The 27,463-nt window shown below is 42.2% G+C and overlaps 2 protein-coding genes across 2 annotated transcripts; both read left to right on the top strand.

Moving 5' to 3' along the window:
- The first annotated feature begins 1,640 nt into the window (after positions 1-1,640).
- Positions 1,641-2,588, top strand: LOC139365917 (C-X-C motif chemokine 11-1-like). Its single transcript, XM_071102977.1, has 4 exons — positions 1,641-1,806; positions 1,985-2,102; positions 2,219-2,296; positions 2,491-2,588. Exons 1-4 carry the CDS (start codon positions 1,743-1,745, stop codon positions 2,570-2,572), a joined length of 342 nt encoding a protein of 113 aa, XP_070959078.1. The 5' UTR covers positions 1,641-1,742; the 3' UTR covers positions 2,573-2,588.
- A 5,763-nt stretch (positions 2,589-8,351) lies between these two features.
- Positions 8,352-19,960, top strand: LOC139366160 (putative monooxygenase p33MONOX). Its single transcript, XM_071103327.1, has 4 exons — positions 8,352-8,522; positions 17,611-17,750; positions 17,922-18,112; positions 18,373-19,960. The coding sequence occupies exons 2-4, from the start codon at positions 17,620-17,622 to the stop codon at positions 18,579-18,581; spliced, it is 531 nt and encodes a 176-aa protein (XP_070959428.1). The 5' UTR covers positions 8,352-8,522; positions 17,611-17,619; the 3' UTR covers positions 18,582-19,960.
- The last annotated feature ends 7,503 nt before the right edge of the window (positions 19,961-27,463 follow it).

Below are 27,463 nucleotides of genomic sequence, written 5' to 3'. Positions count from 1 at the left end.
CTGTAAAGGAAGAAAATGTGGAAAAAGTTTAGGGGTCTGAATACTTTCTGAATGCACTGTATTGGGTATATAGTAATCATTAAAAAAAACATGTTAACCACAATTATTTCTCAAATAGTGAGTCCATGCTACTGTTTACTCTTGAACGTATTTAAGGTTGCCATAACAAAGGAGTTGAATACTCATTGACTCAAGACATTTCAGCTTCAATTTCTTATTAAATTGAAAAAAAAAAGCATTCCACTTTGACATTGTGGGGTATTGTGTGTAGATCAATGGCACAAAATATGAATTTAATCCCCCAAAAAATGAAATGGAAAAAGTCAAGGGGTGTGAATAGTTTCTGAAGGCACTTTAATTAGTCCCAATGAAAGAATATGCAATACAAAAAATGGTAAGCCCACCTAAAGTCTCTTTATCGCAATTACAACTGATCAAGTTTACACACGTGATGTGAGCCAGATTTATTAATTTATATAACCTTTATTTAACTAAGCAAGTCAGTTAATTAAGAACAAATTCATATTTACAATGACGGCCTACACAGGCCAACGCTGGGCAAATTGTGCACTGCCCTATGGGACTCCCAATCACAGCCAGTTGTGATACAGCCTGGAATCGAATCAGGGTCTGTAGTGATGCCTCTAGCACTGAGATGCAGTGCCTTAGACCGCTGCACCACTCGGGAGCCCTAGAGACAAAACTCAGTTTGTCAATGACCACATAACTCAGCAAATGTACAGTTGGTGTAAAAATGTGTGACAAGTGTTTTTTTTGATGGGGAACAGAAAGGTGAGAATTATAAAGCTTCTTACACTGGAAACATTAGAGGAGGTTCATCTGCAGAGATACTACATGTGTTAATGATGTGTGATGAGAGCAGTTCGGCAAAGACTCACTTCGCAATGGAACGGTCTGAAACCCCTTAATACTTACCCTCCTCCGTCACATAAAGATGCAGGCACACAACAAACACAACACATTTTAACCCCCACATCTCTGAAACAATTGTTTGATGTATGACATTAAAAATACAGCAAATGATGATTGAAAATACATCCCAGTCATAGATAGTTCTAGGGGATTAAATTATTTCAGTTCCTAATTTATTCGATTCAGTTCCTACTAAACAGATTAAATTAACATAACATAGTAGTAGGCCTACTGAGGTGAAAAATAATTTTCCACAGAGAATTAGAAATAATAATGAATAATATTATTTAAAGGCATATACATATTTTCCAGACACTCGGATTAGGGAGATTAACCACATCACATAAAGGGATTTTGTTAATTCCTCTGATCTATAGAAATTGTATTTATGTCACCATTCCACTGACTAAACAATTTATTTAACTAGAATTTTAAAACAGTGACTCAAAGCCAATTGAAAAACTATAAATCTTGAAATGCCAGATGCATTATAATCCACACTAAAATGTAATAATTAAGTGAGGTTGCAGACTAAAGAGTGGGTGGATAAGAGCGGGGGGCATTTTCTTGTGGTTGCTAGTTAGTTTCAGTTTCCATCATAAAGGGACATTTCTTATGATCACTGGAAAGATAAAGGCTGTGTATATAAGGGGCCCCTTCTCTCAACTCCTCACAGTACCTGTCTCTCGTCTCATCTCATATATCTCTTTACACACTCAAATCTTATCTCCAGTCCTCCATCTCTTCACACCAGACAGACTCATCTCAACCAACAGCTGTACCCGCAGGGAACACCACACTTTGAAAACATGACCATGATCACCAGAATACTCCTGCTCATTGCTGTCACCATCTGTATCACAGTCGCCCAGCGTGAGTCTACCTCTTTTTTTTTTTACCATAATTGTTATCACTATGGTATGGAACGTTTATTACATGTCAATATGATGTTTACATTTTTTGAGCATGGTTAATTGTTTTTGTATTGCGATTTAGTAATTCCAAGTAGCTCGATTGTACTCGATTCATTGTCCACTGATTCTCTGTATAGGTTCTGTGAGCCAACGATGTTTGTGTCGGAAGGTGCGGAACAGCTTTGGCGCTCCAAACACTGTTGAGGACATCCAGATCTATCCTCCAACTCCCTCCTGTGACAGGCTGGAGTTCATGTGAGTATATATCATCTCATCAGTTATGATGAGGATGATGATAATATGATGACATCAATTAAAATTGAAAATCATTACGAAGAAAATATCAATTTAATCATTCTATTTCTTGATAGTGTTAGCCTTAAGAATGGAGTGCAGTACTGCCTGGACCCCAGTATGAAGAAAGTGCAGAGACTTCTCACTCGCCTGATGTGAGTCATGTAAACCAATTTATTTTCTGTTTAGGAGTGTCATAATTTACTGTACGAAAGATTAAATCATTCTTTAAAGAACTAACATTGTTGGTTTCATTTGTTTATTATTTAGTACAACAGTTTGTTGAGGACATATGAGTGAAAGGTGCATGGGCTTGTCTCACCATTGTGTCCAATTGCTTAATTCACAGGAAGAAGTCCTCTCCCCCAACTGTCCCCACTCCAATTGAGGCCATCTCTAATGAGAGAAGCATTGACTCTGCTGATATCTGATTCCCTGTCTCAGACTTTAAGCAGGGTTTCCCAAACTCGGTACTGGGGCCCCCACTTGCTGCACGTTTTGAGTTTCGCCCTAGCACTCAATACACAGCTGATTCAAATAACCATAAATAGTCAAGCTTTGATGATTTGATTAATCTGTGTAGTGCTAGGGCAAAAACAAAAATGTGCACGGGGGGCAGGACCGAGTTTGGGAAACCCTGTCACATTGGACCAGCTTTGACTCAAGACAAATATGTTGTTATCCTATAAGGTCTGACATCCCATCACTCTGAATGTTTAAGCCCAAGTCAATGTCAAAGCAGTTTAATGCAGACGCTTCTTGTTCTAATTAACTTTATACTTCTATTTTGTACTTTTTTTATATTTCAATTTCATATGTCTGTGTTGGGATGTTATGCTTTTGTGTTCTGTTTTGCACAGTTGTTGTCTCAAGTGATTTAAAATACTTTAATAAATCTATTTTCTCATTATTTTTTATGCGTTTCACTGGATAATTTTGTTAGAAAGCAAAATGTATCAAATGAGAAGGAACATTGTTAATGGTTCTGAACCTAGAATCTTGTAAATAGTGCCATCTTGTGGCTGCAAAAGAGCAGAGCACTCCACGTAAATAGAGATGCCTGAGACAGGTCTAGCTTACAGAAGGAAAGCTTGCACTCTCATGCCACATTGCAGGTACACTGTACACAAAAATGGTAGCCTATACTACGGATGTCCTTTCCAGCTTCTAATAAATCTATGTGTTCTCTACGTCTTGCATAAACGTTCCTCTGCCCGAGGACTATCACATGCCATGGTCCTAGACGCTCCTACTGATGCTCACAACTAAAGTATCATCGGCAACATGATCCAGCAAGACAGACCGATTGACCATTGCGAGGCTGTGGTTATTTTAGTTTTGATATGAACCATGTTTAGACTGTTTCCATTCCATGGTGTAGGGGTGTGTCTCTGAGTTTACTTTACACCCCATGGTCCCCAGATACAGACCACACACAAATACAGTAATAGCCCCTCACTTTTTGGTGCAAATTGGTTGCAATCTTAGAGATTAGTTGTCTTGTCCACTCCAAACTAATGAACATGCATTGCGAAGAAATTCATCCAAAGCAGCTGAAATCTATGAATCTATTGCTATACTACGTCGGGTCCAATCCATGTTTTGACAGGTTGTAATGTCATCTGGATTCCTTGCAGTTAACTGAGAAGAGGGTGTACATCTATTTATGATGCCTGAAAATTCCCCAGCCATGTGCATTGGGGAAACTATTGCGTGACTGGCTGTGTGTGCTGCCTTTAACAACATTATGCACTAGTAGTAGAAAGGCTAAAGCAACTCAATATCCGGAAGGTGTCCTTCATGTTTGTACACATAGTGTATATTTCAACTGTGCTGTTTCACATACATTCTGAACCTTGCTAATCTACAGATTGTAAATTAATGATAAATATTTTTACTGAGAATGTTACTACATTGTTGATTGATTGACTATGGCTTTCCATATCTCCCAACAGTGCTATTTGTAGAGTTAGTTTCAGGTAAATGTTGTGATTTTACAGACACTCCTGAAACTGTGACCAGAAACAAGCTACATAGAGGCAATGCCAGAATAAGTGCTCAAATGATCATCTCTTGAGATGATTGTACTGAATGACCAATATTCGTAACATTCTGTAGGTGGAAAGAATTTTGTATAATTTAAATTTTAAAAAAAGTTTTGAATCAAGCGTTGTTTGTGTATCAGTTCATAAACCATGTGCCATGGAATCAGAACATCAAAAATCTCTTCTCAGCTATTTTGCAACCTGTATGGTGCCACTGTCAACATTTTGGTCCTCAAATTAAACTGGTATATTGTCTATTTATGCCAATGTTGGTTTTTAATAAAGGGCAGACAAACAAGCTCCATACCTTCTCTCCATTCCACCTGCCTTTTTTTGTGGTAACGCTGCAATCAGTTGATTGTAATTTTGCATAGAGCATACGTTTCCATATATTTTAGTTAACTGTAGGTGTGACGTAAGTCCACTATTCCTACTCATATAATTAACAAATGGCCATGGTCTCACCTATCCGTAGATTTCCTGATCGATTTCCCCCCGTCTCAGGGGAACATTACGGTATTGGTGATTGTGGATCGGTTCTCTAAGTCCTGCTGTCTCCTCCAATTTCCCGGTCTCCCTACAGCCCTACAGACTGCAGAGGCATTATTCACCCACGTCTTCCGGCACTACGGGGTGCCGGAGGACATCGTCTCTGATCGAGGTCCCCAGTTCACGTCCCGGGTATGAAGGGTGTTCATGGAGCTTCTGGGGGTCTCGGTCAGCCTGACCTCCGGTTATCACCCCGAGAGTAATGGGCAGGTGGAGAGAGTGAACCAGGAGGTGGGTAGGTTTCTGCGGTCGTATTGCCAGGACCGGCCAGGGGAGTGGGCGAGATACATCCCCTGGTCTGAGATGGCCCAGAACTCACTACACCATGCCTCTACTAACGTGTCCCCATTTCAGTGCGTGTTGGGGTACCAGCCGGTCCTGGCACCATGGCATCCAAGCCAGACTGAGGCTCCTGTGGTGGAGGAGTGGGTGCAGCACTCCAAGGAGACCTGGAGGGCCGTCCAGGAATCCCTCCAACAAGCCAGTGGATGGCAGAAGAGGAGTGCTGACCGCACGTTAGAGGTTAACATGTTTTTCCTGTTCGTGGGTTTTTTGCTGGACTGTTTTAGTCCCCGTGTTTGGGGCATTTGTTTTTTTTTTCACAATATTAACTCCAATTGAATTCCTCGAAAATTAAATAAAATGCCTCACGAGATTAAAACCTTGCAAGGTTTTCTGAGTTTACAAGGAGTATTTGGACTGGTACTTTTAAAGTAATCCACTTTAGAATCCATTCCCCTGGCATTTCGCAAAGATTCGCCAACCCCAAAATTGTCTCCACTTACTCCCATGTAAAATGATCTTGGTATTGTTGCTGGTCCATGTTTAAAGACAGGAAGTATTCGTATCGCTTTCGATGCTGCCCCTGTTACCTTGTTAAATGTAACACTTTCCCTGTTGTAAATGTAGCCTATTTCTCACCGTAAGGAATCAGTGATATTTGATCCCAGGCATCTATTCAAAAGTTGTGTGAGACATGGCCTCCTACGTCTCCTTTCACATAGAGGTTCATAGAGATAAAAGTTTCTATTGATTGAACCAAGGCCACATGCCACTATGTGAGAGTTTCCTGCCCCGCTGCTTTCAAGAGTGTTGGCTGCTGGTTCTTTGTAAAAAAAAAAAAATGCATTCCCTCCGAATGCAGTGGGCTCCATTACCACTCATTCTTCCAATGACCAACGGCCCCACATCTAAAACAGGGATCTATCGCCCTAAGCTTTGTTTTTTTCGCTACATTTCCCTCCCTGTATAGGGCACAAGGCGAGACCCAGATGCAGACAGGGAAGGCAGATGGTTTGAGTCTTTGATATTTATTAATAATCCAAAAGGGGTAGGCAAGAGAATGGTCATGGACAGGCAAAAGGTCAAAACCAGTTCAGAGTCCAGGAGGTACAGTGTGGCAGGCAGGCTCGAGGTCAGGGCAGGCAGAATGGTCAAGCAGATGGGTACAGAGTCCAGAAAACAGGCAAGGGACAAAACCGGGAGGACTAGCAAAAGAAAATAGAAAAGGCAGGAGCATGGAATAACACTCTGGTTGACTTGGAAAATACAAGACGAACTGGCACAGACAGACAGAAAACACAGGTTTAAATACCCAGGGGATAATGGGTAAGATGGGTGACACCTGGAGGGGGTGGAGACAGGCACAAGGACAGGTGAAACAGATCAGGGTGTGACAGTACCCCCCCCCCCCCCCCCCCCCCCCCTCTAGGGGTGCCACCTGGCATCCTACCTGGTCGCATACATGGTTGACCGGGGTGCCAGCGGTGGAAGTCGGTGATGAGGACTGGGTCCAGAATGTCTCTAGCGGGGACCCAGCACCTCTCCTCCGGGCCATAACTCTCCCAGTCAACCAGGTACTGGAAACCCCTGCCCCGCGGTCAAACACTCAGGAGGCGTCTCACCATGTACGCCGAATGGCCAACGATGACACGGGCTGGAGGGGTGGGCCTGGAAACAGAAAAGACAAAGGGCTGTGAGACACAGGCTTAATCTTAGACACATGGAACGTAGGGTGAATACGGAGCGTACGGGGTAACAAAAGACGAACAGCAATGGAACTAAGGACTTTAGAGATAGGGAAACGGCCAATGAAATGGGTGGAAAGTTTGCATGACTCCACCCGAAGGGGCAGGTCCCGTGTGGATAGCCATACCCTCTGCCAATGCGATAGCGAGTTGGTCTTGAGAAGTGCCGCCCGGGCTCTTCTCCAGGTACGCCGAAAGCGGCGGATGAACATCTGGGCCGAGGGTATGTTGACTTCCTGCTCTTGTTCAGGAGTCTTGACATAACTCAAGTAGTTTTCTGGCCGCCTCTCCCCCGGATACCGGAGAATGACAAATGGCAGATTGTTGCTCCCAAACTGCCATAGCCCAGGAGAGTGCCCTTCCTGACATTATCGTCTTCAACCGGTCCGAAGGGAACGAAGATGGCTGTAGCTCAAAAATAAGGGAGAAGAACTCTGGAGCTCTGTCAGAGTGACCATCGGGTTCTTGACAAGAGTGGTGGTTTTGTTGGTCTATGACAAGTCCTTGGTGATGTGGACACAGAGGAACTTAAAACTGCTGACTATCTACTGCAGCCCTGTTGATATGGATTGGGCCATGTTCCCTCCTCTGCTTACATATTTCTGAAGTGGCAAGTGGAGGCATAACCAACAATGTAACACATATTAATTAATGTATCCACTCATATTCAACAGGACACAGAGATGTTTGTACTATAAACATAATCACATTATTTTATAGGTGAATGATTTCCACATGTGGTTGACTCATTTCAATCAACACATTTAATGGCTCAATAGCTTTATAGAAATGTTACTTTGTGTAAAACAAACACCACTACTAAAGTTTATGAAAATACTACTGGATATATAAATTGTCACCAATAACAAATCAGGGCTATTTTCTTGTGTGATTTATTTGTTTTTAGATTATCTGACTTACTGCCAGGTTCTCAATTAGATTTTCAGGGTTCTAGGTGCGTAATTACATAATGCGGTTTAACCCTCCTGTTGGATTTGTTTCATGTTATTAATTATGTGTTCCCGGTCCAAAATGACCGCCCCATTATATCTGAATATAAATCCATAACAATACATATTTTATCACCTAATGTTGTGTTAGATATTTTTATCAACTTAAGTTCTTGTGAACATTCCAAGTTGTGAACTTCAATTGGCTATTTATGGCCTGTAGGCCTCATTGACCTGAGCTCATACAACTCGTTTTTGAGTAAAAAAAAAGTATGAATGTATGGATTATTTTGTCTATAACCAATACTCAGATGAAACATATTGTGCAGACTACTACTTCACAGTCAGTTTCTTGGCCTCTCTCCTCCTCACCAGTGTCATGATCAAAGATTTGATCAAGAGCCTCACATACATACATACATATATCGATTGGTCATTGGGCTGCCACAGAATGCATTGTGAGCAAGGCCTCAAAAAAGCTTTAAATACCAGAGCTGTGAGAAAAGTTCTATATATTATTGAAACAATGTTGAAACAATTAAAGAACTGTCTGTTCCACATTTGAGTGCTATTTGTGCTGTGCATGTTGCCAGGCAACACAGTTAAATTAGACGAGCCCACGTTTTCCCTAAAACAGCCAATCGGAACACCTGTAACAAAGGGAGAATGAGGCCATTTTTAGGTTCGTAGCTGCAATACACATTGTACCTCCGTGCTGTATTTGTTTATTACACTTGAAAAACAACGAATAATGGCTAAAATGAGAGAGTGGATTGGCCTGGAGAGTCAAAGAAATCTTCCCATGAAAAGGTATTTGATCAGAGCCAAATCTTGCTATTTGTCAAGCCATAACAGTTGAATAGTTAACCGACCTTTACGTAACGTCAACGTAGCTAATTTAGCTAGCACAAAGTGTACCTCTTTACGTGTATTCTGCCGATATCGTATCAGGACAGCAAAGTAACGTTCGTTATTTTTGTAATCATCGTTAGTTTAAGCTTTTTTAGTTAGGCGACGTTTTACGGCTGCTCAGGCTCTAGCCAATTTGGTCCATGCAATATTCGCGTTTTCACTGGGCTAGCTAACGCGTTAGCTACTACCTAGCTGTGTTTGTGTTGTTGTCCTCAAAGAAACATCACACTAACGTTATATGGGTAACTTTAAAGAGTTTACTTGGTTGCAGGTTAGTTAGCTAGCTAGCTAAGTTGTTTAGTTAGCCAACTCAAAAGATTTGTCAAGCCACATGGTTGGTTGTCATTTCGAGCTAAACAAATAATTAGCCCTTAGCCTGTAACGCTAGCTAGCCAGCCTATGCTATGTTTCAGAAATGGCCCATTGGCGCACCTCTTAGACCTGGTTTCCCAAACTCGGCCCTTGGTGCACGTTTTGTTTTTTTGCCGTAGCACAACACAGCTGATTCAAATAGCCAACTCGTCAAGCTTTGATTATTTGAATCAGCTGTGTAGTAGTGCTAGGGCAAACACCAAGACGTGGCCTCCATGACCGAGTTTGGGAAACCCTGGCTGCTTTCCAAACACTTAAAAGACATCCTATCCCCTCAGCCCTCAAATTAAGTGGACACCTCTGATGATGTCTGACGAGTATACACTTGCGGGGCAAGGGAGGAAGGAAATATATATATATATTAGTTTTTCTGTGTGTGTGTGTGTGTGTGTGTGTGTGTGTGTGTGTGTGTGTGTGTGTGTGTGTGTGTGTGTGTGTGTGTGTATATATTAGAGGTCGACCGATTATGATTTTAACGCCAATACCGATTATTGGTGGACCAAAAAAGCAGATACCAATTAATCGGACGATGAATTTTTTTATTTTATTTTTATGTATTTGTAATAATGACAATTACAACAATACTGAATTAACACATTTTAACTTAATATTATACATCAATAAAATCAATTTAGCCTCAAGTAAATAATGAAACATGTTCAATTTGGTTTAAATAATGCAAAAACAAAGTGTTGGAGAATAAAGTAAAAGTGCAATATGTGCTATGTAAGAAAGCTAACGTTTCAGTTCCTTGCTCAGAACATGAGAACATATGAAAGCTGGTGGTTCCTTTTAACATGAGTCTTCAATATTCCCAGGTAAGTTTTAGGTTGTAGTTATTATCGGAATTATAGGACCATTTCCCTCTATACCATTTGCATTTCATTAACCTTTGACTATTGGATGTTCTTATAGGCACTTTAGTATTGCCAGTGTAACAGTATAGCTTCCGTCCCTCTCCTCGCTCCTCCCTGGGCTCGAACCAGCAACACAACGACAACAGCCACCATCGAAGCATTGTTTCCCATCGCTCCACAAAATCCGCGGCCCTTGCAGAGCAACTACTCCAAGTCTCAGAGCGAGTGACGTTTGAAACGCTATTAGCGCGCACCCCGCTAACTAGCTAGCCATTTCACATTGTTTACACCAGCCTAATCTCGGGAGTTAATAGACTTGAAGTCATAAACAGAGCAAGAGCTGCTGGCAAAAAGCACGAAAGTGCTGTTTGAATGAATGCTTACGAGCCTGCTGGTGCCTACCATTTCTCAGTCAGACTGGTCTATCAAATCGTAGACTTAATTATAACATAATAACACTCAGAAATACGAACCTTAGGTCATTAATATGGTTGAATCTGGAAACTATCATCTCGAAAACAAAATGTTTATTCTTTCAGTGAAATACGAAACCGTTCCGTATTTTATCTAACGGGTGGCATCCATAAGTCTAAATATTCCTGTTACATTGCACATCCTTCAATGTTATGTCATAATTACGTAAAATTCTGGCAAATTAGTTCTTAACAAGCCAGGCGGCCCAAACTGTTGCATATACCCCGACTCTGCGTGAAATGAACGCAAGAGAAGTGACACAATTTCACCTGGTTAATATTGCCTGCAAACCTGGATTTATTTTAGCTAAATATGCAGGTTTAAAAATGTATACTTCTGTGTATTGATTTTTAAAAAGGCATTGATGTTTATGGTTAGGTACAGTCGTGCAACGATTGTGCTTTTTTCGCAAATGCGCTTTTGTTAAATCATCCCCCGTTTGGCGAAGTTGGCTGTCTTTGTTAGGAAGAAATAGTCTTCACACAGTTCGCAATGAGCCAGGCGGCCCAAACTGCTGCATATACCCTGACTCTGTTGCAAGAGAAGTGACACATTTTCCCTAGTTAAAAGAAATTCAAGTTACCAGGCAATATTAACTAAATATGCAGGTTTAAAAATATATACTGTGTATTGATTTTAAGAAAGGCATTAATGTTTATGGTTGGGTACACGTTTGAGCAACGACAGTCCTTTTTCGCGACTGCGCACCACATCGATTATATGCAGGACACGCTAGATAACTAACTACACATGGTTGATGATATTATTGGTTAACTAGTGATTATGATTGATTGATTTGTTTGTTTTTTATAAGATAAGTTTAATGCTAGCCAGCAACATACCTTGGCTTCTTACTGCATTCGCGTAACAGGCAGGCTCTTCGTGGAGTGTAATGTAAAGCAGGTGGTTAGAGCGTTGGACTAGTTAACCGTAAGGTTGCAAGATTGAATCCCCGAGCTGACAAGGTAAAAATCTGTCGTTCTGCCCCTGAACAAGGCAGTTAACCTCTTGGATCTCTAGGGGCGCTATTTCATTTTTGGATAAAAAACGTTCCCGTTTTAAGCGCAATATTTTGTCAAGAAAAGATGCTCGACTATGCATATTATTGACCGTTTTGGACACTCTGAAGTTTCAGAATCTGCAAAGATATTGTCTGTAAGTGCCCCAGAACTCATTCTACAGGCGAAACCAAGATGATACGTCAACCAGGAAATGAGCAGAATCTCTGAAGCTCTGTTTTCCATTGTCTCCTTATATGGCTGTGATTGCGCAAGGAATGAGCCTACACTTTCTGTCGTTTCCCCAAGGTGTTTGCAGCATTGTGACGTATTTGTAGGCATATCATTGGAAGATTGACCATAAGAGACTACATTTTCCAAGTGTCCGCCTGGTGTCCCTGCGTCGAAATTGGAGCGCAAAGCCAGGTGCAATTATTTTTCCATTTGAGAGCAAGGAGAAACCAGGCTTCCACGAAGGATATATCATCGAAGAGATATGTGGAAAAACACCTTGAGGATTGATTCTAAACCACGTTTGCCATGTTTCAGTCGATATTATGGAGTTAATTTGGAAAAAAGTTCGCGTTTTGAGGGCTGAATTTTCGTTTTTTTTTTTTTTTTTTTTTTTTTTTTTTGGTAGCCAAATGTGATGTACAAAACGGAGCTATTTCTAATACACAAATAATCTTTTTGGAAAAACTGAGCATCTGCTATCTAACTGAGAGTCTCCTCATTGAAAACATCAGAAGTTCTTCAAAGGTAAGTTATTTTATTTGAAGGCTTTACTTGTTTTTGTGATGGTTGCCTGCTAAATGCTAACGCTAATGCTAACGCTAAATGGTACGCTAGCTAGCTACTGTTACACAAATGATTGTTTTCCTATGGTTGAAAAGCATATTTTGAAAATCTGAGATGACAGTGTTGTTAACAAAAGGCTAAGCTTGAGCGATAGCATATTTATTTCATTTAATTTACGATTTTCATGAATAGTTAGCGTTGCGTTATGGTAATGAGCTTAGGTCTATAAATAGAATCCCGGATCCGGGTTTGGTCGTCGCAACAGGTTAACCCACAGTTCCTAGGCCGTCATTGAAAATAAGAATGTGTTCTTAACCACTTGCCTAGTTCCGATTGTTATGAAGACTTGAAATCGTCCCTAATTTATCGGCCATTCCGATTAATCAGTCGACCGCTAGTGTTGACCCTTCTTTTTCAAGACCTCTGCAATCCACCCTGGCATGCTGTCAATTAACTTCTGGGCCACATCCTGACTTATGGCAGCCCATTCTTGCATAAATCAATACTTGGAGTTTGTCAGAATTTGTGGCTTTTTGTTTGTCCACACGCCTCTTGAGGATTGACCACAAGTTCTCAATGGGATTAAGGTCTGGGGAGTTTCCTGGCCATGGACCCAAAATATCGATGTTTTGTTCCCCGAGCCACTTAGTTGTCACTTTTGCCTCATGGCAAGGTGCTCCATCATGCTGGAAAAGACATTGTTCGTCACCAAACTGTTCCTGGATGGTTCGGAGAAGTTGCGAGGATGTGTTGCTACCATGCTTTATTCATGGCTGTTTTCTTAGGCAAAATTGTGAGTGAGCCCACACCCTTGGCTGAGAAGCAACCCCACACATGAATGGTCTCAGGATGCTTTACTGTTGGCATGACACAGGACTGATGGTAGCGCTCACCCTGTCTTCTCTGGACAAGCTTTTTTCCGGATGCCCCAAACAATCAGAAAGGGGATTCATCAGAGAAAATGACTTTACCCCAGTCCTCAGCAGTTCAATCCCTGTACCTTTTTGCAGAATATCAGTCTGTCCCTGATGTTTTTCCTGGAGAGAAGTGGCTTCTTTGCTGCCCTTCTTGACACCAAGCCATCGTCCAAAAGTCTTCGCCTCACTGTGCGTGCAGATGCACTCACACCTGCCTGCTGCCTTTCCTGAGCAAGCTCTGTACTGGTGGTGCCCCGCAGCGGAATAAACTTTAGGAGATGGTCCTGGCGCTTGCTGGACTTTCTTGGGCGCCCTTCTTCACAACAATTGGACCGCTCTTCTTGAAGTTCTTGATGATCTCATAAATGGTTGATTTAGGTTCAATCTTACTGGCAGCAATATCCTTGCCTGTAATCACTGACATGATGTCAGCTGGTTCCTTTTGCGGCAGGGCTGAAATGCAGTGGAAATGTTTTTTTTGGGATTCAGTTAATTTGCAATGCAAAGAGGGACTTTGCAATGAATTGCAATTCATCTGATCACTTTTCATAACATTCTGGAGTATATGCAAATTGCCATCATACAAACTGAGACATTGTGAAAATTAATATTTGTGTCATTCTCAACTTTTGGCCACCTGTAGTAATCAATAATTTAGCTACATTTCTTTCAAATTACATTTCTGTGAACTGTCTTGTGTAAGTTTTAAATTGACACAAAACCTGTTAGCAAAGTTGTCAGCTAGAGATGACCTGCAGGGATTTGTAGAATTGCACGAAATCTGAGAGTAAGTGGAGACGAATAAATTTATAAAAGTCACCTTGTCCGAGATAGTTATTAAAATTTCACGCCAGGGTAAGCCTACACAAAACAGACGAAACACACACCTTATTTTAATTGTTTCTAAAATTCCCTATGGAAAAATTCATGGTGGGATAACGATTGGAACCATTTACCTGTTTGCCCGCTAGGTTTTATGGGTATTATGAAACCTCCACTGTGGGGCTCTTACCATTACTCTTGAAGGTCCAAGGACCTTATGTTATTTTCAGAGGTAGACTGGCTCTGAGAGCCAAATACTCCATTGAAACGTGAATCGATTCTCAATTGCAAAACGGTTCTGGGAACATAAAGCCCTTCACTTTCATTTCACATTAAAATAATTTCACAAATGCTAAATGCACACTTACTGTCCACTGTTTTAACCAGCTTTATCACAGTTGCAGCAAAAGTATTTTTCAGTGACGACACGTTTTTGGCAGCCTTCTTTCGTTACACAAAGGCAATGTTCCCTCAAATTTTTGGGCACTGAGCAAATTTCAGCCAACTTGAATGTTGTGAAAATTCTGTGTAACTTCCGGCGCGTGTTTACTGGGAACGCTGAGGCTGTACCCGCTTTAAGTAAGTTTTAACAGTGGTCAAGTAGGCTACCGTGGCTTTTTGTTCATAATGTAGGCCTACCAGAGTGGCCTTTCATCAAAAACAATGGAGAAAATTAATCCCATAACATTTTAACATGGAATTAGCTGTTCTATCGTTCAGCCTACATTAGCAGCCAATGTGTGGTGTTCAATATAGGCCTACATTTCATTAGACTTTTGAAAAAAACATAGTTAATACACTTGTCCATCAAATAAGGAGGTGAATGAAAATGTTGTTTGATGCAAGATACCACTTTACAAAATAAAATGAATTATTATTCCCATACCACTATTACAGCGAATCAGGCAAATTATGCTTCCTTCTGCCTATTGGCTACCTAGCTTATTCAAGCCTGTCTCAAAATACAACACTGCCCATTTAAGACAAACAACAGTTATTTACCCGATTTGCTTTTCAAGTGTCTAGAAATGCCAATATTTTGTGCTCATGTAGGAAGCAACTCTCCCCCAATGCTGACTACAAATTATTTATAACTAGGCTATTACCTCACTAGCAAAGGATATGTACAAATGTGCACACGTTGCTATGTGTAGCTTTCGCTTTGATCTCACAAAACAAGCATGACCGCTCATGCTGTAAAAAGTCCAGTTTAAGTGAATGGCACAGATCCATATATGGCAATGGTCTATTTGTATATAGGCCTACTGCATCTCTGCTTGTTATGGCGCACCGGTCAGTGTAGAGTACGGGCCTGAGTGGTGTCTGTCAATGCAATAGAATCCTACTCTGATGCGTTCTGCCCACAACAAAATCTCTTGCATAGTTTGCTTTGTTTTGGTATGTTGCATTGAAAGTGGCTAATATTGCATTGATTCGATCACAATTACCACAGTGAAGGGAAACGTTGAGTTTTAATTAACGGGGAAAACTCTAGAAAGTTGAGTGAAAGTTAAATCTCGTGCTTCTCTGCGATATTTCTTCTGCACGGTAGTCATGGTGGAGCTGCGAGCCTGCGTGCCGCTTTAGAGGGAACATTGCACACAGGTGTTCGGAGCATGCTAGATAGCTAATTAATACAGGTGGTCCCTCTGTCTTCTGCCGGTCTTCTGGAAACAAGTGCTGTAACATGGATATATGGATGTGTGGGAACTAACCCTAACCCTATAAAGAATGGATGCACCGATATGACATTTTTGTCGTTACTGATATCCAATCTTTTCCTTACCAAAAAACCTGATACAGTTACCGATAACCAATATTTAAAATTTTTGCGTTTTTTTAAAAGCATTCTAGTATAGTTGAAACAAAGTAAAGATAAGGTCCTTTATGCTTCCAAAACCGTACTGCAAGCGATGCATGTTACTGTTCAGACGGAGTGTCTGGGCTCTGAAACTCTCCCATACAGAAGACGTCTTCTTCACCATGATTCTTCTGTAATGTAATGGAACTGAGAGTCATGATCAAGGGCTAAGTGGTTGTATGACATCAAAATGTGTCCCCAACCGGCTTGTGCTGTGCTGAACACCAGATTTGGTTTCGAAAGGGCAGGGTTCCAAAGATGTTTGGGTCTTGTGCTGACACCCTAGAAGAAACCTCTAGATAGACTGTTAGGAGCAGAGAAAACTAACTAAGAGGGATCAGTGTATACGCTGCATTCGAATGATGAGCACTACAGTGATCAGAACTCGTAAGGAAAGGATTGCAACAGTGAGGACAGACCGAGAATGCAGGAGCATAGCACACACAGAAGTATGGGATATTCCTCCCAACATTCCCAGAAGGAATGTAGAATGATGGAACATAGAGAATATCGTTCCAGAGATAGTAGTAACCAAAATCAACAGACTCGAAAGGGTAAGATTGGAGCTTGGGTAGCATGCTTTTTCATTAGCATATGATGGTTCTATGGATTTCATTAGCTGGGAAACTCTAGATAGGATACTAGGCTGAGTCTTCTGGGAATATTGATACCTAGCTGGGAAACCTTATTTGACTCTGGGTACCCTGCTATGGATTATATAGGGAATAGGCGTTGTTTGGTGACAGGTCTTGACTTGTGCTGGTGGGTGCAGGACAGTTGTGGTCTGCCTGTTTATTATTTGGCCTGGGGAAAACACTCCCTGGCTTGATGCCTCTGAGTTATATACTTGTGTATAATAAATACGTGGCATGCAGTGATCATATCATTTTGGACTGAGGAGCAGTGGTGGAAGAATTACAGAATTTTCATGCTTGAGTTAAAGTAAAAAGATATCTTATTAGAAAAAGTAAAACTCACCCAGTAAAATACTACTTGAGTAAGTCTAAAAGTATTTGGGTTCAAATATATTTAAGTATCAAATGTAAATGTATTTGCTAAAATATACTAAAAGTATAAATCATTTCTAACTCCTTATATAAAGAATTGTTTTATATATATATAAATAATGAATAGCCAGGGGCATGCTCCAACACGCAGACATCATTTACAAACAAAGCATGTGTTTAGTGAGTCCGTCAGATCAGATGCAGTAGGGATGACCAGGGATGTACTCTTGATAAGTGTGTGAATTAGACCATTTTCCTGTCCTGCTAAGCATTCAAAAAGGGCTTTTGGGTGTCAGGGAAAATGTATAAAGTACATTATTTTCTTTATGAATGTAAGTGAAATAAAAGTAAAAGTTGTCGTCAACAATATAAATAGTAAAGTACAGACACCCTAAAAAAACTACTTAAGTAGTACTTAAGTATTTTTTTTTTTACTTCAGTACTCTTCACCACTGCCGACAAGAATGTTATTCCTGCATAGAGAGGGGTCTTAGAAGATCATTTGTCTGGGCACCAGTCAAATGGACTTTGTGTAGCCTGGTAGGCTGCCAGATAGTGGCCCCCTTAGGTTAATCACTCATCTCTCGCACTGACTGCGGTCAACAGTTTCCAAATATCCTTAGTTTGATGCAAAAACAAATGTTGATGGGGGAAAACAGGCCAAACTGGTCTTTGGTTTGTGTGTTTACGTGGTCCACCATCATTTGACCCGCCTCAATGTCACAATCTTGCTCTTGGGTCTCGTCATTTGGGTAGTTGTCTGTGTATGCGTGTCTTTACCATGCAAAACGCATGCCTCTCGCTCCCTCATGGGCTGCAGACAAGAGTGCTACTGAACAACATGTCTAAGCTGCATCTTTCTACCTCTTTGTCTCTGCAGAAGCTGAGAATGCCAAGCGGGGACTTCAAGGAGGACAGGCTTACGACATCAGCTCAATCCACCCCTTGTGGCACCCCTTCCAGCACCCCCTGTGTTACCCCCAGCATCAGCCCCCACTCCTCACCGATACTCAACCGCAGGTATGCATCAAATGGCTATTTTTGGCTGTTTTGGAAGAGTTCCTGTAGTAGAATAGACGTCCACTCCCCTCTGAATGAGCACTAGATTCAAATCTGAGTAATATTTTCAGATGGCACATTAGGTTCAATTGTTCTATGTCTCTAACAGCTTTGTTGTGTGTGGGCATACAGGAGCTGGTTCAACAGCCAGAGTCTTGCACCATTTCTCGCTGCCCCAGAGCTCAGTAGTCCTAACCTCAGCCCTGAAATGGGAGGCAACGAGGGAGGAGGTGGAGCGGGAGGGGAGAGGTGGAGCTTATTTGGAACTTCTCGCCCAGTAGTACAGAAGTCCACCACTGACCCCGGTTCAGAAACCAACACAGGTGAGTAATCAGTCCCTCAGGAGTTTCAATTATCAGGACTGTTTCTTTCTTTGTATAAAAAAGTGAGAAGGGTCTAAGAATAGACTTTGTGTTCCCAAGAGAGAATGTGTGAATTATAGTCTTCTATAGTCATGGTCAAGTCAGCATTTCGGTTTCTAAAAAATAACTTGAAATGTAATGGATGTTGCATTTTTTTTGCTTTGATGCCATACCTTTTTGTCAGGTACGTTAACAACCTTGTCTCCTCTGCTGTTCCTCAGGCTTCACACTAAAGTCATACTTTGGTGTGCAGAAGTCTAGCACCATGGAGGGCATCAAGACCCAGGTCAACCTCATGGTGGATGACCCTGCCAAGTTCAACCCCCCCAAGATTGAGATCAACAGCATCGAGGGCAACAGATCCCTCCAGACCCGCCCACACAAACTCAAACCCCGGGACATGAACGTCCTGACACCATCTGGATTCTGATACCCTTGCCTCCTTGTTGGCCAATAGCAGGTCTACTACCCTCCTCTGTCTCCTAAGCCTCCTCAGCTTCTGTGGAACACCGAGATGGAAAACATGGAGGACGAGCTACAGAACTATATCCCCATATTCCCTGAACCCTGATGTTTTATGACCCTATGCCTGCTCCCCCCACTTCTCCTCAATTAAAGCACCAAACGGAGCATTTCCATCCACCTCGCCTCAAGAGGGTCACTTTTTTGGAGGGGTGCTTTGTCATACAATGCCCTGTTGTCGTCTGCTTCTCAGTGATGTCATGAGATAGAAATTGTGGTTTTGATGTCTCATGAGTCCCCTGCTTTGGATGAAAACCCCCAAGCTCATTATATTTAACTCACTTTCACTTAAAGCACTGTACAGTACCCAGCCAATGTCATTTCACTCAACTATACTCAATCGCCTCTGACGCTTTAGTTTTTTTTTTTAATCACAAATTTAACAGTGAGTGCGGTTTTACTGACGTTGTGCCTAAGCTTGCTACTGGCATCTTGGTCACATCAGTTGACCTTTTTTTTTCTTTTTTTGAAAGATGAGTGGCTACTGCTAACCAGGATTATTTGATTTTCTTCATAACATCCAGATATTGTTTGTTAGTATTTAAGTGTCATGATATTTGTCATACCAGTCTGTAATGCTTTAAGAATATATTGATATGAAGTACAATGCATTGAAATGGTCATTTTAAAAGCTTTTTTTATATGGACTATTATTTTAGAATGAATACTGTTCTTTGTTTTTGCAAGATGTTCCAAGATTAATTCCAATAACTATAGCTTGGTCTACTGATTTGGGCTGTAAATAATTTCAACACTAACAAAAGTATTCCAACATTTGTGGTTAATTATTTATCTTAATTGCTAACTTTAAAGGGCCGGCTCCCCCATATGAAAGCCACTTACATTTTTAACTGGTACTGTATGTTTATGATCCAGCTTTCTTCTAAGAATTACATGTTTTGGGGTGGGGTTACTAGCTAGTGTATTTTACGTCGCACACGAGTATAACATAGCACATTAGATTTTTTTTATTGTCACATACACTAAATAGGTGCAGGTAAATGTGTTGTTTTACAGGGTCAGCCATAGTACGTTACCCCAGGAGCAAGTTAGGTTTAAGTGCCTTGCTCAAGAGCACATTGGCAGATTTTTCACCTGGTCAGTTCGGCTATTCGAATCAGCGACCTTTCGGTTAATGGCCCAACCGCTAGGATACCTGCCCCCATTAGAAAATACTGTTGGTTTAAAAATAAAAGTTGTGAAAATGTTGCTGATTGGACCATTACATCTTATGGACACTAGATGGCACAAGAAGCTCTGAGGGTGAAATAAAGAGGACTCAAAATATATTGTTGGTGAGTCTCAATTTTTTTACATTCAGTGTTTTTAACCGTGTTCGAGAGGATCAAAACGCTTATGTATCATGGGTAAATTGTGATCGATTGACGGTTCTACAAATAATGAGTAGTGATTTGTAGATCAGGCAGAAACAATTTCCCCATGATCCCATCAAGGTTTTGATGCTGTCGAACACGGCCATTGAATTCGTTACAATAGTTAAAACGGATTCTGTATTGCCAGCACATTCTAAAGGCAAAATCAACAATAGCACTCAACCAACGTTCCCTCTCATTTTTTTTCGGCACTGCAAATTTCAGTTGAGTCAACAGGGTCAATGGAAAGTAGGTTCTGAGGGTCAGGTCTTGACACGTTTCTGAATAATAAAGCAACACCTGAGAGAGTGGCATCTAAAACCATTACGAAACCTTTAGGTGTTACAGGGACCTTGTAAAGTGATAAGAATTCCTTATAACTAAGTAAACGACCCCTACAATATATCCCGATTGTATAAAAATACGAATTTGTTATTAGAATTTTGGTTCCGAAATAATATCTTATTGGTGAGGTGTCACCACAGACCCTGGTTTGATGCCAGGCTGTATCACAACCGGCCGTGATTGGGAGTCCCATAGGGCAGCGCACAATTGTCCCAGCATTGTCCGGGTTAGGGTTTCTATGGGGTAGGCCGTCATTGTAAATAAAATAAAAGACCTATATCTATCCTGCCTTTCTAAAGTCTTCGAAAGCCAAGTTAACAAACAGATCACCCGACCATTTCGAATCCCAATCCTTCTCCGCTTAGCAATCTGGTTTCCTAGCTGGTCATGGGTGCTCCTCAGCCATGCTCAAGGTCCTAAACAATATCATAACCGCCATCAATAAAAGACTACTGTGCAGCTGTCTTCATCAACCTGGCCAATGCTTTCGACTCAGTCAATCATCACATTCTTATCAGCAGACTCACAGCCTTGGTTTCTCAAATGACTCGCCTGGTTCACCAACTACTTCTCAGATAGAGTTCAGTGTGTCAAATTGGAGGGCCTGTTGTCCGGACCTCTGGCAGTCTCTATGGGGGTGCCACAGGGTTCAATTCTCTGTCCGACTCTTTTCTCTGTATATATCAATGATGTTGCTGCTGGTGATTCTCTGATCCACCTCTACACAGACAACACCATTCTGTATACTTCTGGCCCTTCTTTGGGCACTGTGTTAAACCTCCAGATGAGCTTCAATGCCATATAATGCCAACACTCCTTCCGTGGCCTCCAACTGCTCTTAACTGATAGTAAAACTAAATGCATGCTCTTCAACTGATCGCTGCCTGCCCATCTAGCATCACTACTCTGGACGGTTCTGACTTAGAATATGTGGATAACTACAAATACCTAGGTGTCTGGGTAGACTGTAAACTCTCGTTCCAGACTCACATTAAGCATCTCCAATCCAAAAATAAATCTAGAATCGGCTCTCTATTTTGCAACAAAGCCTCCATCATTCGTGCTGCTTAACATACCCTTGTAAAACTGACTATCATTCCGATCCTTGACTTCGGCGATGTCATTTACAAAATAGCCTCCAACGCTCTACTCAGAAAATTGGATGCAGTCTATCACAGTGCCATCCCCATATACTACCCACCACTGCGACCTGTATGCTCTCGTTGGCTGGCGCTCGCTTCATATTCGTCACAAACCCACTGGCTCCAGGTCATCTAAGTCTTTGCTAGGTAAAGCCCTGCATCATCTCAGCTCACTGGTCACCATAGCAACACCCACCTGTAGCATGCGCTGCAGCAGGTATATTTCACTGGTCATTCCCAAAGTCAGCTCCTGCTTTGGCTGCCTTTCCGTCTGCTGCCAATGACTGGAACGAATTGCAAAAATCATGAGTGGGAAGTTTACATACACTTAGTTTGGAGTCATTAAACACATTTTTCAACCACTTAAAAATGTTCTTGTTAACAAACTATAGTTTTGACAAGTTGGTTAGGACATAATTTTTCCAACAATTGTTTACAGACGACAATTCCTGTGGGTCAGACGTTTACATAAACTAAGTTGACTGTGCCTTTAAACAGCTTGGAAAATTCCAGCAAATGATGTCATGGCTTCTGAAAGCTTCTGATAGGCTAATTGACATAATTTGAGTCAATTGGAGGTTTACCTGTGGACGTATTTCAAGGCCTGCCTTCAAACTCAGTGCCTGAGTTCAAATCCACAGTAAAACGAGTCCTATATTGTCCTAAAGGCCGCTCAGCAAGGAAGAAACCACTGCTCCAAAACCGCCATAAAAAAAGCCAGACTACGGTTTGCAACTGCACATGGGGACAAAGATTGTACTTTTTGGAGAAATGTCCTCTGGTCTGATGAAACAAAAATAGAAAAGGCCTGTAACAAAATTTGAAAAGGTTTCAAAACAAATGTCCTTGTTAAACTTTGACACAAAGTAGTCTGTGATAAATAACACAATATGTTTCATCTGAGTACTTGTTATAGTCAAAATAATCCATTCATTATTCTTTTTTTCACTCAAAAACGAGTTGTATGAGCTCAGGTCAATGAGGCCATAAATAGCAAATAGAAGTTCAAACCTTGTAATGTTCACAATAACTTATGTTGATAAAAAGATCTAACCCAACATTAGGTGATAATATATGTATTATTATGATTTATAATAAGCTATAATGGGGCGGTCATTTTGGACCAGGAACACAGAATGAATTAACATGAAACGAACACAACAGGTGGGTTAAGTATTTATGTAAATTGTTATGGCTGTATTGTTTTAAAAACCCAATAATGTTGTGGGTCCATCAGACCCGCGAACATTGGGTGAATAACAAAAACATGAACACCACACGAGGGTTAAATGTATGCTCACTCAGCTGTGCCTCACAAGTAATACAATAAAGGCTCTATTACTGGTGTGATCATACAGCCTACCCCACATTTTGAAATATATATATTTTTAAACGTCCTGAACAACAATGCATTGGCAGGGCACTTCAAGCAAAGCCAAAATGTGGTGATAATGTATTGGGCCTACACTGCACAAACCTCATTTCTACAGTAATGTTTTTAATTGGTTCATGTTACATAGGCTATTGTTAAAGGTCATGTTAAAAAAGACATCTGAGCGGTAGATCTCAGCTAGCATTAGCATCTTAACTTAGAAAAGGTTGGTGACCACTGTTCTAGAGTTTTCCCTGTTAACACTATCAACTTTTCCCTGTGGCAATTGTGATCGAATCAACGCAATATTAGCCACTTCCAATGCAACATAGTGAAACAAATGAACTATGCAAGACAGGTTTTGTTGTAGGCAGAACGCATTGGAGTAGGATTCTGTTGCATTGACAAGCTCTACTCAGTCTGTACTCTACACAGACCGGCGGCATAACCAATCAGAGCTGCAGAAGGCCTATATGCAAATAGATGGATATATGCATCTGTGCAATTTACTTTGAACTGGACTAAGTTTAATAGCATGAGCGGTCATGAGTAGAAGCGCTTGTTCTGAAATCAAGGCAAGAGCTGCATGTAGCCACCTGCACATTTTGTTAATATCCTTTGTAAGTTAGTGAGATAATAGCCCAGTTATAGATCATTTGTAGTCAGCAGTAGGGTAGTGATTGCTTCCTACAAGAGCACAAAACGTGTACATTTCTAGACATCTTTGAAAAGCGAGTCAGGTAAATCACTTTTTTTTGTCTTAAAAGGGGCAGTGTTGTATTTTGAGACAGTGGCGAAACAGGTATAAAGTGGATAAACAGGTTAATGTCAAGCCCTGCATGTTTTTTTCAAAAGTCTCATGGAATATAGACCTACATTGAACACCACACATTGGCTGCTACTGTAGGCTGAATGATAGAACAGCTAATTCCATGATAAAATGTTATGGGATATACACTGCTCAAAAAAATAAAGGGAACACTAAAATAACACATCCTAGATCTGAATGAATGAAATATTCTTATTAAATACTTTTTTCTTTACATAGTTGAATGTGCTGACAACAAAAATCACACAAAAATGATCAATGGAAATCAAATTTATCAACCCATGGAGGTCTGGATTTGGAGTCACACTCAAAATTAAAGTGGAAAACTACACTACAGGCTGATCCAACTTTGATGTAATGTCCTTAAAACAAGTCAAAATGAGGCTCAGTAGTGTGTGTGGCCTCCACGTGCCTGTATGACCTCCCTACAACGCCTGGGCATGCTCCTGATGAGGTGGTGGATGGTCTCCTGAGGGATCTCATCCCAGACCTGGACTAAAGCATCCGCCAACTCCTGGACAGTCTATGGTGCAAATGGAGCGAGACATGATGTCTCAGATGTGCTCAATTGGATTCAGGTCTGGGGAACAGGCGGGCGAGTCCATAGCATCAATGCCTTCCTCTTGCAGGAACTGCTGACACACTCCAGCCACTTGAGGTCTAGCATTGTCTTGCATTAGGAGGAACCCAGGGCCAACCGCACCAGTATATGGTCTCACAAGGGGTCTGAGGATCTCATCTCGGTACCTAATGGCAGTCAGGCTACCTCTGGCGAGCACATGGAGGGCTGTGCGGCCCCCCAAAGAAATGCCACCCCACACCGTGACTGACCCACTGCCAAACCGGTCATGCTGGAGGATGTTGCAGGCAGCAGAACGTTCTCCACGGCGTCTCCAGACTCTGTCACGTCTGTCACATGTGCTCAGTGTGAACCTGCTTTCATCTGTGAAGAGCACAGGGCGCCAGTGGCGAATTTTCCAATCTTGGTGTTCTCTGGCAAATGCCAAACGTCCTGCACAGTGTTGGGCTGTAAGCACAACCCCCACCTGTGGACGTCGGGCCCTCATACCACCCTCATGGAGTCTGTTTCTGACCGTTTGAGCAGACACATGCACATTTGTGGCCTGCTGGAGGTCATTTTGCAGGGCTCTGGCAGTGCTCCTCCTGCTCCTCCTTGCACAAAGGCGGAGGTAGCGGTCCTGCTGCTGGGTTGTTGCCCTCCTACGGCCTCCTCCACGTCTCCTGATGTACTGGCCTGTCTCCTGGTAGCACCTCCATGCTCTGAACACTACGCTGACAGACACAGCAAACCTTCTTGCCACAGCTCGCATTGATGTGCCATCCTGGATGAGCTGCACTACCTGAGCCACTTGTGTGGGTTGTAAGACTCCGTCTCATGCTACCACTAGAGTGAAAGCACTGCCAGCATTCAAAGGTGACCAAAACATCAGCCAGGAAGCATAGGAACTGAGAAGTGGTCTGTGGTCACCACCTGCAGAACCACTCCTTTATTGGGGGTGTCTTGCTAATTGCCTATAATTTCCACCTGTTGTCTATTCCATTTGCACAACAGCATGTGAAATTTATTGTCAATCAGTGTTGCTTCCTAAGTGGACAGTTTGATTTCACAGAAGTGTGATTGACTTGGAGTTACATTGTGTTTTTTAAGTGTTCCCTTTATTTTTTTGAGCAGTGTATGTTCTCCAATGTGTTTGATGGTAGGCCACTCCGGTAGGCCTACATTGTGATCAAATAGTAAAAAATGTAACTTAAAGTGGGTACAGTGTCAGTGTTCACAGTAAATGCGTATTGGAAGTTGCACAAAAGTTTGCGCTCAGCAGACCTGACATTTGCTCAGTGCCAAATAAATTTGAGGGAACATTGCCTATGACCCTTGCTGGTTTGAAAGTGGCCGATGCCATTGGCTTGGAGGTAGTAGTTTCCCAACCCCCTCCACTTATAGTTAGGCTTAATCACAGGATTTCAGGGCATCCAGCTCTGTTTTTTGGTGGTGCAGAGATAGAGAACAGGCATGTACAAGCATGAGTTACAAGCTTAGGTCCAGATTTACCTGAGTTTAGCAAAGGGCATAAATTGAGGACCAGGAGAGACGGTAGAGAAAGTGAGAGAGAGAGAGAGTGAAGTGAGGACAGGAGGACACCTAACCTCATACAACCATCCGGAAACTTCGCAAGCTTTCATTCTGTTTTGCTATGCGCATTCGCAGCGGTAATCAGTTTGGACTCCATTTTGTTGATCCCTGCCTACAGACAGAAACTAAAACAAGAGGCTCCCACGCTGAGGTCTGTCCAACGCTGGTCCGACCAAGCTGACTCCACACTCCAAGACTGCTTCCATCACGTGGACTGGGAGATGTTTCGTATTGCGTCAGATAACAACATTGACGAATACGCTGATTCGGTGTGCGAGTTCATTAGAACGTGCGTTGAAGATGTCGTTCCCATAGCAACGATTAAAACATTCCCTAACCAGAAACCGTGGATTGATGGCAGCATTCGTGTGAAACTGAAAGCGCGAACCACTGCTTTTAATCAGGGCAAGGTGTCTGGTAACATGACCGAATACAAACAGTGCAGCTATTCCCTCCGCAAGGCTATCAAACAAGCTAAGCGCCAGTACAGAGACAAAGTAGAATCTCAATTCAACGGCTCAGACACAAGAGGCATGTGGCAGGGTCTACAGTCAATCACGGACTACAGGAAGAAACCCAGCCCAGTCACGGACCAGGATGTCTTGCTCCCAGGCAGACTAAATAACTTTTTTGCCCGCTTTGAGGACAATACAGTGCCACTGACACTGCCTGCAACGAAAACATGCGGTCTCTCCTTCACTGCAGCCGAGGTGAGTAAGACATTTAAACGTGTTAACCCTCGCAAGGCTGCAGGCCCAGATGGCATCCCCAGCCGCGCCCTCAGAGCATGCGCAGACCAGCTGGCCGGTGTGTTTACGGACATATTCAATCAATCCCTATACCAGTCTGCTGTTCCCACATGCTTCAAGAGGGCCACCATTGTTCCTGTTCCCAAGAAAGCTAAGGTAACTGAGCTAAATGACTACCGCCCCGTAGCACTCACATCCGTCATCATGAAGTGCTTTGAGAGACTAGTCAAGGACCATATCACCTCCACCCTACCTGACACCCTAGACCCACTCCAATTTGCTTACCGCCCAAATAGGTCCACAGACGATGCAATCTCAACCACACTGCACACTGCCCTAACCCATCTGGACAAGAGGAATACCTATGTGAGAATGCTGTTCATCGACTACAGCTCGGCATTCAACACCATAGTACCCTCCAAGCTCGTCATCAAGCTCGAGACCCTGGGTCTCGACCCCGCCCTGTGCAACTGGGTACTGGACTTCCTGACGGGCCGCCCCCAGGTGGTGAGGGTAGGCAACAACATCTCCTCCCCGCTGATCCTCAACACTGGGGCCCCACAAGGTTGCGTTCTGAGCCCTCTCCTGTACTCCCTGTTCACCCACGACTGCGTGGCCACGCACGCCTCCAACTCAATCATCAAGTTTGCGGACGACACAACAGTGGTAGGCTTGATTACCAACAACGATGAGACGGCCTACAGGGAGGAGGTGAGGGCCCTCGGAGTGTGGTGTCAGGAAAACAACCTCACACTCAACGTCAACAAAACTAAGGAGATGATTGTGGACTTCAGGAAACAGCAGAGGGAACACCCCCCTATCCACATC

This window comes from Oncorhynchus clarkii, chromosome 14 (genome assembly GCF_045791955.1).
Source record: "Oncorhynchus clarkii lewisi isolate Uvic-CL-2024 chromosome 14, UVic_Ocla_1.0, whole genome shotgun sequence".
Classification (NCBI taxonomy): domain Eukaryota; kingdom Metazoa; phylum Chordata; class Actinopteri; order Salmoniformes; family Salmonidae; genus Oncorhynchus; species Oncorhynchus clarkii.
The sequence above is the reverse complement of the archived record's forward strand: the minus strand, read 5'-3'. Positions and strand labels throughout refer to the sequence as shown.

Bases quoted from the DNA above. Each gene is read 5' to 3' on its own strand.
- LOC139365917 (XM_071102977.1), top strand. From the start codon at position 1,743: ATGACCATGATCACCAGAATACTCCTGCTCATTGCTGTCACCATCTGT. The intron at 1,807-1,984 runs GTGAGTCTACCT...TTCTCTGTATAG, and splicing joins CTGTATCACAGTCGCCCAGC to GTTCTGTGAGCCAACGATGT. The intron at 2,103-2,218 runs GTGAGTATATAT...ATTTCTTGATAG, and splicing joins TGTGACAGGCTGGAGTTCAT to TGTTAGCCTTAAGAATGGAG.
- LOC139366160 (XM_071103327.1), top strand. From the start codon at position 17,620: ATGCCAAGCGGGGACTTCAAGGAGGACAGGCTTACGACATCAGCTCAA. The intron at 17,751-17,921 runs GTATGCATCAAA...GTGGGCATACAG, and splicing joins TCACCGATACTCAACCGCAG to GAGCTGGTTCAACAGCCAGA. The intron at 18,113-18,372 runs GTGAGTAATCAG...GCTGTTCCTCAG, and splicing joins CGGTTCAGAAACCAACACAG to GCTTCACACTAAAGTCATAC.